General features: G+C 38.9%; 2 protein-coding genes across 3 annotated transcripts in view; one reads left to right on the forward strand and one right to left on the reverse strand.

Moving 5' to 3' along the window:
* On the forward strand, positions 1–10,336 carry LOC133648973 (insulin-like). Of its 2 annotated transcripts, none has more exons than XM_062045587.1 (3): positions 1–237; positions 7,124–7,324; positions 9,628–10,336. In XM_062045587.1, exons 1-3 carry the CDS (start codon positions 147–149, stop codon positions 9,771–9,773), a joined length of 438 nt encoding a protein of 145 aa, XP_061901571.1. In that variant the 5' UTR covers positions 1–146; the 3' UTR covers positions 9,774–10,336. The 2 variants fall into 2 exon arrangements, with proteins under 2 accessions (XP_061901571.1, XP_061901572.1); XM_062045588.1 differs by lacking the exon at positions 1–237 and adding an exon at positions 4,165–4,563.
* Positions 10,030–21,675, reverse strand: part of hmmr (hyaluronan-mediated motility receptor (RHAMM)) — a 20,411-nt gene continuing 8,765 nt past the window's right edge. The window contains exons 14-21 of the mRNA XM_062045586.1: positions 21,378–21,613; positions 17,118–17,234; positions 16,850–17,050; positions 16,036–16,761; positions 15,887–15,959; positions 14,104–14,280; positions 10,451–10,607; positions 10,030–10,325 (exon numbers count right to left, since the gene is read on the reverse strand). Coding sequence (XP_061901570.1) covers positions 10,297–10,325; positions 10,451–10,607; positions 14,104–14,280; positions 15,887–15,959; positions 16,036–16,761; positions 16,850–17,050; positions 17,118–17,234; positions 21,378–21,613 — 1,716 coding nt within the window. The 3' untranslated portion in view covers positions 10,030–10,296. The remainder of the gene's footprint in view (positions 10,326–10,450; positions 10,608–14,103; positions 14,281–15,886; positions 15,960–16,035; positions 16,762–16,849; positions 17,051–17,117; positions 17,235–21,377; positions 21,614–21,675) is intronic.

Below are 21,675 nucleotides of genomic sequence, written 5' to 3' on the forward strand. Positions count from 1 at the left end.
TGTAAGTCCACACTCATCAAATGACTTAGCGATGCCCAAGAGCAGGTCACGGTGTTAATAGGAAGACTTTGGAGTTCCGCGCCAAGGCTGACAAAGGACAGGTGCATGTGAGGAGATCTATACACGGGAAATGTGGCCAAGTAGAGATGTTCTCTGCACCTTTAAAACCCAATAGGCCTGCTCCTCTTTCATCTGCAACCTACCAACTGTCCTGCTGCAGTGAGGCCTCCAACACAGGTAAGCATGTTTTCTCTGTATTCCCTCAAGATGTTAACTTTGAAAATGTCCACGTGTAACAATAATCAGGATGAAAGTAACAAGTGGCACGGGCAGATCTATTATTCAGCCGGTCCACTGTGCCAAGAGCCTGGCACGCGGCCAGCGAGGATAGAGGAGTGGCGAGCCAGATAGAGCGGACTGCCAATGTCGTAATGCCTGGCGCTGGTGCATTGTTAAAGATCACTGTTAAAATGATTCATTTTCAAGCCAATAATCTGCAGTGCTTTAGATCCCCACAAAGGCTCCATATAGTTTCGAAATGACTGCTAAATACGTTTTCACCTTGAAACCGAAGCTGAACTTCCAACCCAGAATATTCATCACAAATGTGATTTAATTAACGACACTAATAACAATTCTGCACCAGTGGAAGGATCAGCAAGGTGGGAAGTGACCTTGAGGGTACTCTGACAGAATCGACAATTATCATTTTTGCAACACTTTTTCCATTTATTGTGACACTGCAAGTATTGAGGAAGCTCACTAAAGCCAAATGAACCTTAAAATCTAATTCATTTCCCGATTATAAGAATATAGACAAAATCAATAAAATAAACAACCTGTGGGGACATTCAATGTTAATTATTTCCAAAGCCCAAAAGGAACTAAGTCCTTAATTTTGTGAAGGGCATACAATTTTCAATCCTTAACAAAAATCAAGCATGTACGTTTTTTCTAGCAAAATAAGTCATGTTAAACTAAATTATTCTGATTAAAAACTGTGACATTATTTGATCAAAAGGCCTTCAAAGGGTTTTAAAGAAGAAAAAAAAAAAGTTTAGTAGTTTTGTTCTGGGGTGAAGTCGATTGAGAAATTTCAGCAAAAACATTTTAATTAAGAAAATAATTAATCCAAAATGTTTTTGTGCCCAAAATGAAGGACTTTGGCTTTGGGGTATTGCCGAATAACTGCCGGTGTACCCTACACCTGTGAAAACATTGAGATGCAAAAATTCAACATGGAAATGTACAGTATAATGGAGTACCACCAACAGTTATGGCCAAAATATAGCAACATTTTACAGAAAGGGCAACAAAGTCAGCCTTTGTGCCCTGAGGGTTATATAAAAAGGTAACTTGTACTTTAACCAAAAACCACGATCTTACCTCTTCTCCTGCAGGCCATTACGATCAAGTATATCAGAAAAAATATTGAGTTAAGAGACAATTATAATTTGTGTTTAAAATTGCTTGTTGTCATTATTATAATTATGTAATTTGATTCAGTTTTTTTTCCTTTAGGTTTAATAATCTAAATATGTTTTAAATATCTGTTAAAAAATGTTTTTAAAGGGGAACTACTTTTTGAGGGGAAATTTTGCAAATCGTTCACAATCATTATGACAGATGTATTTTTTTTTAATGCATTCTAACTCGTAAATACAAGTCTGCTTATAACAGAGTCTATGAGAGGTCCTCTATTATGCCCATAAATCCTTCTAAATAACCATCCAAAAAGAACCCAACATTACCCCAATCATATTTTGTGACTTAAATTTTAATCAAGTATTGTCCAGGGTGTACCCCGCCTTCCGCCTGAGTGCATATTATAAGTACTATCACAGACATTTATTTTTTTGGCAGCGCCGTGATCAGAGATTCACAGCTTGTGCTGCTATATTGGCATCACCGGCTGCGGTGAGCTGCTTTCACGCCTCAGTGCCGGAAAGTTTACTCTAGTTCATAAAGGATGCCTGACATAATCTGATGAGTTGTCAACTTAAGAGTCAAATTTAGACCCAGAAATTGCAAGAAAGGCACAAAAAGACACTTTTTATGAGTCATTCTTTACCCAAATTGGAATATATGAACATAATCTTAGCAGTCGGCATCCTAATGACAGCAAACATTTTACAGTAAGTGGTATTTTATTATGTCTGTTGGCTGTCATGCAGTAATCAGTGATGTTGAAAAAAAAATCAAACGTGATGCGTTTTTGAAATTAATGTGTATGCTCAAAATGATCAAAACACGTAAACATTGAATGTTATTATGAATGGGCCTGTTAGTACAATACATGTATACTTACATCATGCATATAAAATCTTGGAGGAGTTGAGATGTTTTTTTAAGCGCTTTATAGGCAGAGTAGAGCGACTCCCACGGGCTCCATTGTAAGCAGCCTTTTGATCGCAATTATTTACTATTCAGAATGAAAAACATTTCTTCTTGTCTTACATAAGGATTGTCAATGATAGACAAAATTCCCCCAAAAAGTGGTTTCAGTGGAATTAATGTATAATATATAATAATCTTTTTCATACAGATCACAATATGAACATAATTTTATTGTATTTAAAAAAAATGCATTTCCATTGCAGTTGTTCGCAAAATAAAAGCGATATTGCTAAAATTTCCATAAAGTACACTTATAGGTGTTTCCATTAGAGGGCGTTCAGCGCCATGAGCCGTAATTTTTGTAAAATCTCATCTCGCGAGACTCCACTTTGAGGAAGATATTGCAGCCAGTGCTGTTGCCGTGACACTTGTTCGGGCATGTGGGTTTCTCTGAGCCTGCGGGTCGGCCTCTATTGCATGGAAGGGACCGGCGACACGGTCCAGCGCAAAAATGTTTGAGCGATATTTGAGATTTTTCCCGAAATACGGGTGTTTCTATTACCAACTTCTTATTGCGATTTTTAGGTTTTGTGCATTTCTAGGGGTAATGGAAACGCAGCTACAGACATAGTACACAGTAAGTGATATATGCGGATGGGTAAACTATTCGATTTAGAATGACTAAAGCAGGAGTGTCAGACTCATTTTAGCTCAGAGGAAAATCTGTGCACACAAGGGCCGGACTATTAAAATCATGGCATTAAAACAAAAAAATAAAGAATACTTCAAATTGGGGTTTTTTTGTCTTATTTTGGCCAAAAATAGAACAAACACATTCTGAAATTATTACAAATGATAAATGATAAATGGGTTGTACTTGTATAGCGCTTTTCTACCTTCAAGGTACTCAAAGCGCTTTGACAGTATTTCCACATTCATCCATTCACACACACATTCACACACTGATGGCGGGAGCTGCCATGCAAGGCGCTAACCAGCAGCCATCAGGAGCAAGGGTGAAGTGTCTTGCCCAAGGACACAACGGACGTGACTAGGATGGTAGAAGGTGGGGATTGAACCCCAGTAACCAGCAACCTTCCGATTGCTGGCACAGCCACTCTACCAACTTCGCCACGCCGTCCCTACAATAAAAATATAGGAAAAAATACCGGAAGCTGTAAAGTTTATATCCATAAAGGAAAGAAGAAAGTCAATGAATGTTTATGACTCAATGCATTTACATATGCTTAAAAATGTGTTTTCTTTTGTATTATTTTTTTTATGAATTAAGTAACATTTATGACAATATTTTTCCCAAAACACAATATAGAATGTGAGATATAACAGGATAATGCATAAATGTATCATTTGTTTTCAAAACGCTTACAAAAAAGTGGGACCCCATTTTTATGACTTGACGGGGTCCCTGGGACCCCATTTTGAAAATTCTTAGCGCCAACACTGATGGAGTTTTGGTGCGTGCACAACAGCAGCAGGCGGCTGTGGCCTGCGGGCCGGTTCTAATACTAATAAAATATTATCCCGGGGGGCCATAGATCATTCAGTCGCGGGCAGGATCTGGCCCGCAGGCCTTGACTTGGACACGTAGGGACTAAAGCAAAGAAAGGGACACAATATGAAGTGAGATTGTAGACAAAGTGTTTTATGTTGCAAGATTGCACCAAGAAAAATTCCTAGTTTGTGAACCCGTTCTCAAACAATGGCAATAAAACTATTCTGATTCTGAATAGTCCAAATGTTCCTGGCAGTTTGTCCACATGTGAGCAGCTTCACTATGTTTAGACAAAGTAATCCTGAACCAGCCGACCCGTCGACAAGGTTTATACTGGGTTACGAGATCTTTTAAGCATCTTGCTTGGACTTTACCTGTCTGGTGGTTCTCGAGCAAAACCACTTTCAGAATGGCACTAACAGAAAGTAGTAGCCTAAAGGAACGGACGTGTTTTTTTACCGGCCTGTTACGAGCCTGGCAACATTCTGTATCAGTATTTTGGTTGCCGTCTGATAGACGGGCTGTGAACCAAACATCAAAGTAATCCTGCTTGCTTGAGACAAACTTGTTCAAGTTTTTATGGATCATGTTTTGACATCAAAGCTCTTAAAAGAGAAGTTGTTGAATGGAGTTGATGGTGAGCCATGATTTAAGGATAAAATACTTTTTGGATGGATTCAATTTTTCAGAGACAATGGGACGATTATTAAAAGGTGAGAGCAGACTTAATTTTCTTATAAGAAAATGTTATACATTTTTACATTTTGTAAAAAGCTTAAGAAAAACCCTACATATTTTGTTGTCAAATGATTAAATAATTCATCAGATAGTCTGTAGTTAACTCATGATTAATCACTATTAACTGCAGACTGAAGTTGTTTTTTTAATCTTTAAAAAGTATACCTTAGACCGGAGGTCTGCAAACTGCGGCTCGAGAACCGCATGCGGCTCTTTAGCGCCTCCCTACTGGCTCCCTGAAGCTTTTTCAAAAATGTATGAAAATGGAAAAAGGTTGAGGAAAAAGTATATTTTTGTTTTAACATGGTTTCTGTAGGACAACCATGACAAAAACCTTCGTAATTGTTAGAAAGCCCACTGTTTAACATGTTTGTGTTCATGCTTCACAGATGAGAGTATTTGGCGAGCGCCGTTTTGTCCTAGTAATTTCAGCGGTCCATGAACGCACCGTAGTTGTGTGGCCTGTGACGCAGCAGTTTGTTTACACCACAGGGTGTCTATTAGATGGTTCACGAGCTACCAGTCGATCAGGGAGGGTGTGTCACTCGAACGAAAGAAAAAAAAAAAAGTAGACCTAAAATTACTGATCATCAATCTTCATTACGACGTCACTTGGTTGACGTTCACGGCCCCCGAGGAACTTGTGCAATGACGATGATAGCTGCGAGCTTAGTATGAAGGGAAAAAAATTAGTCAGTAATGCGAAAAAATACTTATTTCAACACTCTCTCTGCACCGGCTGTAAGGACCGACCACGCAACTCTTGTTTGCATAATAAAAGTGCTATGCCAACCTGCCAGCGCTAACAAAATAAAAGTCGCAAAAAACTAGCAAGCTACTGAATTAACTCCAATGTATTTCTTGTAAAGGTTTTTAAAACAGGTATGGAAGCTGAACAAATAAAAAGCTAATAACAACCACTTTCATGTGGTGTTATTAAAGAGAGGAGGACTTTATTTCCCCTTCACAATGTAAATTCAAAGTTGTGGAGCCTATAAGCAACTACTGTGAATCCTGTCTGATTCCAATCAATGCAAGTCATCAGAATAAGGTAATACACCAACTTACATTCTTGTCTTCACAAAAGAAGGGGATCTGTATGTGTTAAATATGTTTGTATTTTTAATTAACACCTTTAACAGGCCAAAAGCTAGGACATACCTTCTCATTCAATGTGTTTTCTTTATTTTCAAGAATATATAAATTGTCACTGAAGGCATCAAAACTATGAATGAACACATGTGGAGTTATGTACTTAACAAAAAAAAGGTGAAATAACTGAAAACATGTTTTATATTCTAGTTTCTTCAAAATAGCCACCCTTGGCTCTGTTTACTGCTTTGCAAAGTCTTGGCATTCTCTCGATGAGCTTCAAGAGGTAGTCACATGAACTGGTTTTCACTTCACAGCTGTCATAGCACCGCAAGCTCTTATACAGTCAGTGATCAGTTCAATGCATACGTCTGTGCAAGTATGAGTGAGAAGACTTCGACTGGTGTGCTTGCTGGCAAATTTTAATTTAAAATACACACCGACGGGACTTTAGCTAAAACGGTCACCACATTTCGCATAAATAAATGATGTGCGTTCAAGTAAAATACATTTAAGTCATTTTGCTGCAAATAATTCAAATTCAAGTGTGATTAATCTGATTTTTAAAACATCATTTGGCAACACTAACGTGTACTTATATAACACAAAGCATTGTGCTAGTAGACATGAGTATCAATATTTCACACTTTTTATCTTTAGAATGAATTTTTTGATCCACTTTTAGTAATATTTTGTTTATCAATATGCTGTGGGGCAAAATGGCCCTTGGGCCACACTTTTAACACCCTTGACTTGAAGACTGGGATTGTCACCAAGAAGCTTGATAAAATGATATTTAAAGTTAAAGTTAAAGTACCAACGATTGTCACACACACACGAGGTGTGGCGAAATTATTCTCTGCATTTGACCCATCACCCTTGATCACCCCCTGGGAGGTGAGGGGAGCAGTGGGCAGCAGCGGTGGCCGCGCCCAGGAATCATTTTTTGGTGATTTAACCCCCAATTCCAACCCTTGATGCGGAGTGCCAAGCAGGGAGGTAATGGGTCCCATTTTTATAGTCTTTGGTATGACTAATGATCATCCCGCTATATTTTAGATGTGTGTGCTTGCATATCTTTTCTTCGTTTTCCAAAGATCATTGTTTGGCGACAAGTTGGTTATACTATTTGGGAAAACGGTTTTCACCTCCGAATCAATACATTTAGCAATTTATTTAAAACCCTTCAGGCTTAACTTTACACAGAACCCTGATTTCATGCCCATGAAACACCTTTTAGATGGATGAACTATGAGATAAATTACTGTTTCAGCTGTTTAGGGGAGAACAACATATTCTTCCATTTTCCTTGTCCATGAATGTCATAAAATGCACAGTTGTTGCTAACAATATCAGACCTGGTGATGATATGGAAGCAGTATACATAATAAAAGAGCTTGATGGCCATACCTTTGCAGCACTCATTAATTTTTTCATCATCAGGTCTCCTTTCTATGGCCAGGGTACCATGGCTGCTGTCCATCTTGTTACTGCTGGTGCTCCAGGCGCCAAGGGTAGCCCCCACTCCGACGCAGCACCTCTGCGGCTCCCACCTGGTAGACACCCTGTACTTCGTATGCGGAGAAAGGGGCTTTTTCCACAGTTCGAAACGACTCCACAAGAGGGATCTGGAACACTTGCTAAGTAAGGCCATGCAAAGTATTCCTTAATTTGAGAAAAAGTGTGAATTGGGGTGAAGTGTATAATCCTCACATTGACTTGTGTCTGCCGTCTGAACCGCTATGTTAAAAGTTCACGCTGAACTTTTAGTATTTCAAGTAACAAAGTTAATACGCTGAAAAGTTTGCTGAATGTTTTTTAAGCCTTAAAGGCCTACTGAAAGCCACTACTACCGACCACGCAGTCTGATAGTTTATATATCAATGATGAAATCTTAACATTATAACACATGCCAATACGGCCGGGTTAACTTATAAAGTGACATTTTAAATTTGCCGCTAAACTTCCGGTTCGAAACGCCTCTGAGGATGACGTATGCGCGTGACGTAGCCCGGCGAACACGGGTATGCCTTCCACATTGAAGCCGATAAGAAAAAGCTCTGTTTTCATTTCATAATTCCACAGTATTCTGGACATCTGTGTTCGTGAATCTGTTTCAATCATGTTCATTGCATTATGGAGAAGGAAGCCAAGCAAGCAAAGAAGAAAGTTGTCGGTGCGAAATGGACGTATTTTTCGAACGTAGTCAGCCACAACAGTACACAGCCGGCGCTTCTTTGTTTACATTCCCGAAAGATGCAGTCAAGATGGAAGAACTCGGATAACAGAGACTCTAACCAGGAGGACTTTTGATTTGGATACACAGACGCCTGTAGAGAACTGGGACAACACAGACTCTTACCAGGATTACTTTGATTTGGATGACAAAGACGCAGACGTGCTACTGTGAGTATGCAGCTTTGGCTTTTTTTTGCGTATGTACGTAACTTTTTTAAAATATATAAGCTTTATGAACCTTGGGTTAGGTGAACGGTCTTTTGGGCTGAGTGATTGTGTGTGTTGATCATGTGTTTGAATTGTATTGGCGTGTTCTATGGAGCTAGGAGCTAGCAGAGGAGCTAGCATAACACATACCGTACCTACGTGCGCGTCACGTACGTAACTTTTTAAAAATATATAAGCTTTATGAACCTTGGGTTAGGTGAACGGTCTTTTGGGCTGAGTGATTGTGTGTGTTGATCAGGTGTTTGAATTGTATTGGCGTGTTCTATGGAGCTAGGAGCTAGCAGAGGAGCTAGGAGCTAGCATAACAAACACGCAGGTGTTATTATGCAGGATTAATTTGTGGCATATTAAATATAAGCCTGGTTGTGTTGTGGCTAATAGAGTATATATATGTCTTGTGTTTATTTACTGTTGTAGTCATTCCCAGCTGAATATCAGGTACCGTGAGTATGCAGCCTTGGCTGCTAAACATTCGATAACTTGACCGTATGTGCGCGTCACGTACGTAACTTTTTAAAAATATATAAGCTTTATGAACCTTGGGTTAGGTAAACGGTCTTTTGGGCTGAGTGATGGTGTGTGTTGATCAGGTGTTTGAATTGTATTGGCGTGTTCTATGGAGCTAGGAGCTAGCAGAGGAGCTAGGAGCTAGCATAACAAACACGCAGGTGTTTTTATGCAGGATTAATTTGTGGCATATTAAATATAAGCCTGGTTGTGTTGTGGCTAATAGAGTATATATATGTCTTGTGTTTATTTACTGTTGTAGTCATTCCCAGCTGAATATCAGGTCACCCCCGGCTCTCACAGCATCTTCCCTATCTGAATAGCTTCAACTCCCCACTAGTCCTTCACTTGCACTTTACTCATCCACAAATCTTTCATCCTCGCTCAAATTAATGGGGAAATTGTCGCTTTCTCGGTCCGAATCTCTCTCACTTCATGCGGCCATCATTGTAAACAATAGGGAACTTTGCGTATATGTTCAACTGACTACGTCACGCTACTTCCGGTAGGGGCAAGCCTTTTTTTTATCAGATACCAAAAGTTGCAATCTTTATCGTCGTTGTTCTATACTAAATCCTTTCAGCAAAAATATGGCAATATCGCGAAATGATCAAGTATGACACATAGAATAGATCTGCTATCCCCGTTTAAATAAAAAAAATTCATTTCAGTAGGCCTTTAAAGCCTTTGTGTCAACGCTGCGGCCAGTGAAGCTCCTCATTAACTTATTCACAAACAACCTTGTGATGTTTTCATGTTTAGATGTTGAAGCTATGATACAAACTATTGGATCATCATTGTACCCCCTTCTGAAATAAGGCCTAATGAGACTAAATGGATTGAGGCGATCAGATTACCGAGCCATTAGGCTTCCATTAAAGTGTGATGACTCTAAACGCTTGTATGAGAGACTTTGAGGTTCACACAGCAGGCGGGACTTAACTCGGCTTTGGAAACTTTCTCCACTTCTAAAGGGTTCCTGTCTAAGAAAACCAGACAAGAACAACAGCTGTGGAGGAAGTTTTCTGGCAGCGACGAGCCCAAGGTGAAGAGAGGCATTGTGGAGCAGTGCTGCCATAAGCCATGCAGCATTTACCACCTGGAGGGCTACTGTGACTGACCCGCTCACTCCACATTCACACACACAACCACTCACAGCTTCATATTTGGCCAAATATTTGCTGGCTTTGTTTAAATGACTGCAGCAAATAAAGCTTCATGACCCACAACCTCAGACTCCTCTTTGCAAAGATGTGACTTTGTACTTTTTGTCTATGGATATCATTTTGCAGTCGTCTTTTCAACATGACTGCAATCCTACACTGCCCTCTGTTGGCAGATGCCAGAATTAGCCAGTAAGATTCAAACAACTAATGTTTAAAAGACCACTTTATTTACAGATGAATATTTGCAACCCAAAAATACCACATAATTTTCTACTCCTGCTAGGTACTTAGCATTTATGACTATTTTTGGCTCCAAAACTATGACTTTAAAATGTGTTATTCGTTTTCAAACAAACATATTAAATATTTATTTTAAACTACTTTAAATGACCATTTCAAGCAAAAGGCAACAACTGTTAATCTATTTTAAGAATCATTAATTTCCAAAGAAAAATATTCTGTAATTACGGTTCTCGGCTAGTAGAATCTCCCCAATGTGCGATTTTCTACAAGGGAAAGGGAGAAAAAAAAGAATAAAACAGATTGACAACAGGCACTGTTGTGTTTATCATTTCATCATTAAGTCTTTGTGAAAGTGGGGTTTCTGTGTCATGAAAAGATGGCTGCTCACCGTCTTTTAGAGGCGTCTCAGCATGCCTGTTCTCCTTATTGTGTTGGAACGCTTTGCTGGGATCAAACTTACGCTCGCAACCACCGGGGAGCTTCGACTTGAGTTGATCCAGATCACTCTTTTGACGGCTAACCTGGGAGCGAAGCTTCAACACCTCCTACACACACACACACACACACACACACACACACACACACACACACACACACACACACACACACACACACACACACACACACACACACACACACACACACACACACACACACACACACACACACACACACACACACACACACACACACACACACACACACACACACACACACACACACACACACACACACACACACACACACACTACATTGAGGAGGACGCAGAGGAAAATACAGTCTTCATGGCAAACATCTTATATTTTTTCAAAAATATGAAATAGGGTCATTAAACACTTAACTTTCTTCCCAAGTTTTACAAAGACTTAATACCTGTAATGTGCACCCGACAAAAACTTACAACACTAATTACAACTATTTTGTCACGGTTTTTATATTTATACAAATAAAGTTAAAGTACCAATGATTGGTACTAGGTGTGGTGAAATGTGTCCTCTGCATTTGACCCATCCCCTTGTTCACCCCCTGGGAGGTGAGGGGAGCAGTGGGCAGCAGCGGTGCCGCGCCCGGGAATCATTTTTGGTGATTTAACCCCCAATTCCAACCCTTGATGCTGAGTGCCAAGCAGGGAGGTAATGGGTCCCATTTTTATAGTCTTTGGTATGACTCGGCCGGGGTTTGAATTCACAACCTACCGATCTCTAACCACAAGGCCACTGAGTAGGTCAACTCAACAGAATTTACTCAACTAAGCAACACAATTATGCCATGCACATTCTGAATATGTAATATGGTATCAAGTTGAATAGAATAGATAATACAATAGTGCTGGAAGATTATGGCGAAAATTATAATCACAATTATTTTGATTGATATTGAAATCACAATTAATAACTCCCTTATACACTAATTAAAATACATGAATTTTTATTGTAGCACAAAAAGTCAATTTTAAATATAATTTAAAAGAACAACCGCATATAAATTAGTAACAAAAAAAAGTAACAACAATAAAAAATAATAACAGTATGAAAAACAATAAAATTAAGCTTTTCTATTCAAATTGTTTTAATTCTGTTTACCTTTCACACTTGTTTTACAACCATAGAGAGTGTGTTTTGTGTAAAGAACACTTTTTTTTTCCAAATCAATCAACCAAAGTGTATTTTGGTTGATTATATAGCCCTTCAATTACAAGTGTCTCAAAGAGCTTTACACACTCACGACATCCCCTGATCTAAACCCACAAATGTTTGTTAATTAAATGTAAAGATCCTCACATTTATTGGTGAAATACATCTTTGGACAATTTTGAACAGTACATGAGATCAAAGGATAATACACTTGTAAATATATCAATAAGTGCTTTGAGTACATTATGGTTGCGTAAGGTACTTTTTCTGAAACCTTTATCTTGTAAGTGCAGTCAGAACAGAGTTGCGTACAGGGCTGTTATTGTTAAGGTTGAAAGTGTGCTGCTGTTCTGAGCTTTAAGCTGAAAATTGAAAACCTGAGACTGTTTAACACATATTTGTCTTTAGATATAAGGATAACAGTTATTTAGCCTTTTTATTTAAAAAAAAAAAACAAAAAAAAACATGATGGTGTCATGTTCAACACCCCACATACCCACAAACACTTTTAGCTAACATAATAAATTATCATGATTAATAATTGGTTGGTTGATTGAAGTTTATTTCGAACACGTATACAGTTACAACATGATACATTATATAGTTTACATTTTTTCTTTCCAACATGTACAAAAAGGAGTAGGAAGAAGCAAAGCTTATTTAATCCTACCCCTTTTACACTCCATAGCAATTACTAATGCCTATGTTCACTTCCTGTTCTCAATTTGTACACAGTTTACATCAATACATTGTAAATACAAAAGTTATCTTAATAGTTAAGTCAGTTATGATTCACTTAATGAGTTGAATAATATCATATTTTCAATAAGTTCAATACGCCGGTAATATTTATTCCTGCTTGTAACTTGTGAAAACTTGTTTGAACAGTTTTTTTATACAGGATTATATTAGTATTTTGACTTATTTGCTTAAAGTTTTAAACCATTCCACAATTTAATTCTGCATGCTGATATACTAAAAGTTTTAAGTGTTGTATGTGCATACAAATGTATTAAATTAGGTCTCATGTTCCTCTTTTATTGGGAATTGTTGTTCATTCTTGGGTAGCAGTTTATATTTGCTTTGTGCATGATTTTAACCGTTTGCAAATACACCAAATTGTTGAATTTCCATATTGTGGATTTAATAAATAACAGGGGTTGTTTGTATGTTCGCAATATCCAACATCATGTATTATTCTAACTGATCATACAATTAGTGAATGTATTGTACTTTTGTAGTTACAGTACAGTAAAACAATGCAGGTAGGGTTTGTTATTAGCACACTGACTGCATCGGCTACACCGCACACAAACTTGCCATTTACAGTAACCACTTTTGATGAGGCAGCAGGCCAAGGACGCGAGGCTCGACATTTCTGTTTGGAAGACGCAAGGAAAGAAAAAAGAAAATCCCTCAGCCACTCTCAATTAAGTTGTTGCAGTAATTACAAACTCAAAGTCGGTTCAATGTTGATAAATTGTGCAGCCCTACTTTTGTACAAAGGTACCGATTCACGTAAAATCAAAGGGTGCCATATTTCAATACCTCCTGTTGCAGACGCAGCACCAGCTTGAACACTTGGGGAGGAAATAAGCAGTCAAATGCTCAGCCAAACTGCCTCCAGGTAATGATATCAACTTTTATTCCAACAAAAGGCGCTCGAAAGTACAGTAAGGCTCTACTTTTCAAAATGTGCTTCTTTCTTTCTTGAATCTCTTTGCCTATGCAAAATGAACACAATTCATATACATTACAAATATTATTTAATTGTGGTTGATCTAAATAAATCCCCAGCAACCTTGTGAATTATCAAATCAGACATGATTATCTTTTGAAAGCACTACTCTAAACAAATATCACAATTTTGGGAGCTGTCACATATAGCAAGAATTATTTTAATTGATTATGCAGTCTTCCATAATGCTGGGAAGTTGGGAATCCCCCACCTGGAGCTTTGTGAAAGTAAACCAGAAACATAGCTGACTGCCTCTGTGAGTGTGCTGTTCATCATTACAGGTGCATTATTGTCATGAATGTTGAAATGTACACAAAATCACTTCACTCATAAAGATAACCAACAGATACAGTATCTCCACTGTACTCATTAAGTTAAAGTTAAAGTACCAATGATTGTCACACACACACTAGGTGTGGCGAAATTATTCTCTGCATTTGACCCATCACCCTTGGGAGCAGTGAGCAGCAGCGGTGGCCGCGCCCGGGAATCATTTTTGGTGATTTAACCCCCAATTCCAACCCTTGATGCTGAGTGCCAAGCAGGGAGGTAATGGGTCCCATTTTTATAGTCTTTGGTATGACTCGGCCGGGGTTTGAACTCACAACCTACCGATCTGAGGGCGGACACTCTAACCACTAGGTGAACACTAACGCCCAGTTGCATTACCTGTTTTAGGTTCAGGTTGTCCTCTTTGAGCTTCATCACATGTTTAATCTTCTGTTTCTGGTTCTGGTGCCCCAGCAGACGTGCGTAGGCATCTGCCAGTCTGTTTAGCTCCTCCTGGTTTGCTCCATTTTCATTGAGGAGAGCATTGCGCTCTGCTGCAAATGAATTTAACTGCTCCTGTAGATGCAACAAAACATTATTGGTTTATTATTCAATACTTCATGTTGTATTTGTGTTACTAAATCAAAAGTAAAATGAAAAAAAAGGCCATGTAATTGTGTCTCATGTAAAAACTTTGCTTATCTCATGGTACCTGCTTTTGTGTACGGTATTTGGTATCCCCATAAGTCATGAAAATGTGAACTCAAACCATGAAGGCATGGCGGAGATATTTATAAAACGATCTTGTTTTCTTCCAAATTTTCTCCAAACGAGCCGTTAGGAATTTAAGATTTTAGTGGCGTATTTTCCTTTAGTTACGTCAGCGGATATCTCCATGTATGGCAGAGATTTACCTGCAGAGCTTTGCTTGAGTATGCCATTTTTATTCAGTCATAGTCCAAAGTTGTAGTCAATATGTTCCTTATTTTTCTTTATCCTCTTATTGTGGGGCAGACTGGCTCGTACATGCACATGCAACTGCAGAGAGCAGTGGCAGGCATGCCTGCAGTATTAAACCTATTATCGGTGGGAGCGAAGAAGGAGACGAGAAAGAGAGGATGTTGGAGGATGAAGCCGTCGTGTGCGTGCCGCGCCATAATTTGAGAACATAAATAAAAACAGTCTACCGCCGCCGCTATACACTTTATTGCAAATTGACAGAAAACATTTAGGTAATAATAATAATGGATTAGATTTATGTAGCGCTTTTCTATACATTAGATACTCAAAGCGTTCAAAGGGAAGTGAAACCCATCATTCATTCAATCCACTTTCACACATTGGTGGTGGTAGGCTACATTTGTAACCACATCTGCCCTGGGGTAGACTGACAGAAGCGTGGCTGCCAATTTGCACCTATGCCCCTCAGACCACCAGCAAACATTCATACACCAGTGTGAGTGGCACTGGGAGCAAGGGTGAAGTGTCTTGCCCAAGGACACAACGGCAGTGTGTTGCTCTACAATCCTCAAAACTTCTGTAGCTTAGGTTTCCTCATGCTTTGAACTATCTGTCGAGCTGCACACGTTGGAATCGAGTAGCGAGGGGAGAATAATTAATTTATTGACAGTGCAGCGTGAAAGCCGATGTGTTTACCTTGCAATTAAGTGAACAGTCTCAAAGGAATATAACCTGCCGGGGCACATTCTGACGAAACATCCGAATTTCGATGTCTGGCCCCAGAGCATTTGGGCTCTTGAAACAGTGACCCTCTTCATTATGTTGTTGAATAGTCCTGCTATAAATTAATAAAATGAGCCGAGTTACATCTCACCCACCTCACTATTTGCAAAGCACTGTAATATTTAATGTGCTTCTAAAAACAATGAGATGCACAGAGAACATGAGCCATGAAAATGAGACTGGTTGAATCCATCCATCCATCCATTTTCTACTGGTTGTCCCTTTTGGAGTCACGGGGGGTGCTGGAGCCTCTCTCATTGTGGGAAATAACTGATAATTAGTTGTATCCATTGTTGATTGAATACATCACTTATACACGCTTATTATACACATCTTTTAAGTTGATTTCTGTCCAACATTTGCATTTACAGTTTGCATTTTGAGTGGAGCATCTATTAAAAAGGACAGCTGTTATCTCAACTGTTTGGAAATGACTGACCTGGAAGGGTTTAACCGTAGAAAACAGTTCCTCATACTGGGTCCTCCAGCGTTCTGCCTCGGACATTGCGATGCTTTGACAGAAATTAGAGAATTGTTGACAAAAAATGTGAAAAAAAAGATGCCTTCATTAAAATTAAAATAGCTCACTTGTTTTCCTGTGCTTCAGTTATTTGTTTCGTGAGCTCCTTTGCCTGCTCATCCATCTCCCACTGTAGTGTGACCTTTTCCTGAGTAAGCATTTTCACCTGCTGCTGCAGATTGTGTCGCTCTTGGTGATGGTCAACCACTTCACGCTGCAGAGCCTCCATTTTCTCCTCCATGAGGGCTAATTGAGCTTCAAGGGTTACACTTTTAAGCTGAAGTTCATCCAATTGAGTCTGAAGGCGATGCCTGTCTTGCTCTACAGTCTCCACTTGAAGTTTAAGTACAAGCTCTGATTGGTTGGAAAGTTCAACTTGAGAAACAAGTCGACTTCTTTCTTCACCTATTCTCTCGAGCTCAGTCTGGAATTCAAGCACGTTTAACCTGAGCTGTTGGTGGTCTTTAGTTTCAGCTTCCCATGCTGCACATTCTGCCTGAAGCGCTGCCAGATATTTATCGTTCTCTTCTTTATCTTGCAGTAGTTGTTCCATTATCTTTACCTTTTCCTGGTGGACCTCCTCGAGCTGTTTCTGGGACATTTCCCTCTCATGACGGAGCTCAGCAACTTCCTGGCTTTTTTGTTCTTCTACTTGCCTCAGCACCTCTTTCTTGTCTTTTGTCAGATGCTTGAGTTCCTGCTCTAACTGACCGATTCTTGCAGCATGGCTGACCTCCAAGGCTTGCATCTCCTCATCTCTTTGAGAGAGGCGAGCTTGCAGCTCCAGCAAAATTCTACAACATCAAGAAAAGAAAACGTTCAAAAAAACAGAGTAAAAGCTGCAATTATTTCAAGAAATTCTAATGCACATTAGGGACATACCGTAAATTATCCTCTTTAGCTTTCTGTTCATCAATCTGTTTCCCCTGGTACTGCTCCAGCGCCTCCCTTTTACTCTTGATCTCCTCATCTTTTTGCTGAATCACATTGCCAAACTCCTCCCTAATTTGCTGAGTCCCTTTGTTCATCTCCTTCTCCAGGTGTATGTGTCTCTCTTCTGTGACCCTCAGAGCCTCTTTAGTGCTTCAACAGATGACAGAAGATTTAACCTCTGCAACATTTCAGTGTAACAAACAATATGGCAACTCACCTTTCCAGCTCTGTAGCCAGCCCTTCAATTTTGTTCAGTGAGCTTGTGTGCGCCTCTTGGAGTTTTGTCATGGCGACTGAATGCTCCTCTCCTAAAGATGCCATGTCACTGCTCCTACTAGAAGGATGATTTTGGTTACAAAAAGGTTGTTTTTTTTTTGGATGGATCAACCAATAATCTATGCTGATATTTGGCATATCAGCATCAGCTTTTTTTATAAATAAATTAGACTGCTGATAAAAGATCATTGATTACTGGCAGAGTCAGCACACATAATCAGCCAGGAAGTTCCCAGGGTCAGCAACATATATTTTAAAGTTAACTGAAATTTTGAATACATAGCTTACTGGTGTTGTATAAAGCAAATACAACGGTACCTCAATATTGCACATGCAATATATCAGTATACTGATGATTATATGCTTTATACTTCCACGAGAGCTTTGCAGCGGCACACGCAAATGTAGTTTGTCTCTTTTATCCGATTATTAATCGAAGTAATAATCGACATATTAATCGATTATCAAATTAATCGTTAGTTGCAGCCCTAAATGTCACCAAGTCAGATGCTGCATTTTTTCCAGGCATCTGCTTGGACAAAATGTGCATGACAGCAGGTATATGCGTTTGTGTATAGACACCAGACAGTTATGAAACTACACTTCTGTGGGTAGAGATAGTTTTAACCCCGGATACGGTATGTGTTTTTGAAACTCTTCGTGTTTGTGTGGACATAGCCTAATTTAATTGACTTATTGATGGTTGATTAAAATATAGACAAGGGATGTCACCGTATAAACATTTCTTATCACGGTTGTTTTATTGTGACCAAAATTATCAGGGTTATCATCATTATCGCAGTATTTTTAAATGTGCTCTAAATTTTACTTATACTGAAATCTTTTAACCAAGTTTCATATAAAAAAAAAAAACACATTGAAAAAGATTTCCTTTGTAGAAGAAACATTATTGTAGATACAAATGCTGTTTTATGGACCTCAAGTAAAAATGTTATGTACGTATGAAAGCAACACAAACATTATAAACAAAGTAACATGGTAGAAAAAAAATACATATAGATGAAAATAGTTTACATGTATGAAATCTAGTCTTACACATTGGGCGGCACAATTATGGCCAAAATAATAATTAGAATTATTTAATCAATATTGAAATCATGATTATTCATTATGTTAGGTAAAACTGAGTTGGGGTGGGTTGTGAACGCAACACCATTGTAATGTCTAATAAAAGGCTATAGACAAAAGTTGTTATCCATATATTTAAAAGACAAGTATTTGTTTTTTTGTTCAATAATAGTATCAACGAGTCATCTTTTTCTCATTACATGATGCCTTTTTCTCTATTTTGACATTTTAGTTCAGTTATGTACATTTACATGTACTAATGTACGTACATGTACATGCTGTATCGGGACAGATCCATTAAGAGTTTGAGCAGAAATATGTCATATAGTAATTAACTATACACCATTAAATATTAACAACATGCTATGTCACATGAATGTTTTTTTTTTAAATACTAACTTTATTAAATTAAAAAAACAAGTAATGTAAAATAACATGGTGCTTAGTTTTGCTAATGAAAATAAAGTCTAATAAACAAGTTTTGTTCTTCTCCAACAACACCAACAGTTTGGTCAACAAAAATAAACAGGAGTGCTACCGCTCACATCGAATACACAATATTCACAGCCTGGTACAATTCGATGAGATGACAAAACATTTTAGTTAGTATTTGTTTTTTGAACACTGGTAAAATTTGCAGTTAAATAAAGGACGAGTGAGCATCCCAGTAAACAAACTAAATAATTATAAACAAGTAGTGGCAACGTTTCCTCACGTCATTAACTCTGTCACAGCAGCTGCTGGACGCTATTTTGAGAAAATTAAAGCAACATCAAATAGTTTTCTCCTTTGCTGTATACTTTGTGTGACACAAATGTGTCTGTCCCCAATATTGTCCACACCTGTCGCCATCTAAAAACAGCAGTGCGCTCTTAAACGCATGCCGATTACAAAGTCTGTGTAATTATGATCCGCCATGTTTTTTCAAGCCCAACGACGCATGTGCGCATGCGTAAGCGCAGCTGTGACTCCGTTTCCAGGAAGTAAGCAATGTTGCCTAAAGGCATTAATAAATGAAGTTTTTTCGGTAATTCAAAATTTAAACGGTATTACTATCCGTCTGGAATTTTACCGCGGTTTATCATTATACTGTTTACCGTTACATCCCTAATATAGACCAAGCAAAACAAGAGATCATCTGAAAGATAGCTGTTTATAGGTAATGAATTCATAATTTAGAGATATGAACTTGCTCTTTTTCTGAATTTAAACAAGGTGACCCTTAAATACTGTACTTCAAAATAATAGGTGTTATTACTTAGGTATAACAATGCCATTGTCAAAAAGTTCTATTTCATTTATGATTAATTTTCTATGCAGGTTGTGTACAGCTACACTGTGTTAAGAATATTTGCAGAGCATTTGTCTTCATTTAGGAGATAAGGACACAGAAAGGATGGGCCAGACAGGGGAACACTAATGTTATATATCCTGTGTAACAGATGTGCTGTCCAGCCGGGAACGGTGGTGGCGTATGTCAAATACGCTGCATTCAAGGAATTTAAACCCATTTTGAGATGGAATACATGTTTAGCATATTAATTGTGTTTACATTCCTCAAGGGGACCTATGATGATTGTAATCTACATTTAACACACTTCCTTGTGATCTACAGTAGACAATTTGTATAGGGTATGCTTTGGTGTAAATTTGCATTAATCTGGCTCCAGTCACCTTTGTAACCCGCTTTTTGTGTAATTTAGCAAACGGTTAATGTGTTGGAGGCCTTCCCTTTAGATTGCAAATGAAACCCTCCACGCCATGCCCTCTTCAAAAGTTTCAGGATTTATGAATGTACAAATGTTGAAGACAAACATCACCACTATTTTTTTTTAAAAATAAACTTCATAGATTATAAGATTAATGGATGACAACATTAGGTACACTTTGGGTTGCACACAATGCCACATAAAAAATGTACTGCATGTCACAATTCACTGTTATCGTGAACATGCCAATATTAGATTAGCAGTAATGTTGCATTGGTGCTGTCTTTTTCGTCTCAGTTCACGGGCTAATTCAATTTAGCGCTTACTACTTGCTGGTCTATGTTCACAAAACAGTCCCGTGTACAATGTTGTGGACAAAAAAAAGTATTCATTTTATAGGCCTTAGAGCAGGTGGGACGGCATGAAACGGTAAGGAATAACGTGGTAAGCTGCAAGCAACAGTATTGGCTCAGCAGATGAGGAGACTGGCGAACAGCATGTACAATTGTGACCACATACTTACATCCGTCAATCTGTGATGTCACAAATGGCCGATTGTTAAAAAAAAATCAAAAAAATCAAAAACAAAACAGCATTCAGGAGGCATGCAAAACTGCGTGCAGGCTCGCACCCAGATGCATTAACCTTATGATTTGATGCTTTGGCATTGTTTGTTGGACATTGCAACATTTATAAGTCGGAAAAGAGGAAAATCGTCATTGTGCCCCTTTAAGCAAACTGATCACTTTTATATCACTTATGAGCAACATGGGTGATTTGTTGTGACAATTATAAACACAATTTTATGCAGCACATAAAGAAATAAGAAAAACAAGCATGTTTACCGTGCCTTTGCTCTGGACACTGCTGCAATACATTCCACAGATTGTCCTGGGCATGATGTTAAAGTGCATCCGGCAGTGGAGGCTCCTCTATGGGGTCTTGGGGCACTAGGAGGTTAACCCCTTTACTACTGTTACCCCAGGTGGCCCTTGGCAAAGGCCTAGTACCTGACTGCCCCCTAACCAGGGATATGTTGAAGACCTCAACGGTGGAGCAGGCGGGAGACGGTAGATTTAAGAACTATCACAACGGCTGCGATGACGGAAGAAGGCTGCAGCAGAAAAGGGTCACCAGTCGTCTTGGACTCCATGCCACTGGACCCTGACCCGATTCTGTCAAGGATCGTGTGGTGACTGTCTGTGCACCAGTCTCCCCACGTAAAACAAAGTCACGCAAAGGCATCCTCCATTAAGGGATTCACCCCCACCAGGAGGATCGTCATACTCGTTCGAGTGACCGCCGATGGGTGATTTGTTGAGTGGAGATATATACCGAATGAAAGCAGTTCTGCTATTGCAGTCGGTATAACATGACTAAAAAATGCATTTTTGGTAACTTACCGGTTCAAGAGTTCTCTCGTGTCACTCAGTTGTCTCTCCATCTCAGTATTTTCCTCCTGGAGCCTCTGCAGGGCTTCCTGACTCTGTTCCATTGACTCTGCTCGTCGCTGCTCCTGTTCTTCCATGAGAACCAGCTCTCCCAGCACTTCCTCCAACTCCTCCTTCAGCTTACTCAGGCGCTCCTCTGATTCCTGCCTCTCTTGATCCAGCAGCACAGACAGACTGTCCACCAGAGCCTGAGGGTTTAAAATAGGAAGGAAATGAGCTTTAGAAAAAAAACACTAACAGATAAATACAG

The sequence above is a fragment of the Entelurus aequoreus genome, linkage group LG04, assembly GCF_033978785.1.
Source record: "Entelurus aequoreus isolate RoL-2023_Sb linkage group LG04, RoL_Eaeq_v1.1, whole genome shotgun sequence".
NCBI lineage: Eukaryota > Metazoa > Chordata > Actinopteri > Syngnathiformes > Syngnathidae > Entelurus > Entelurus aequoreus.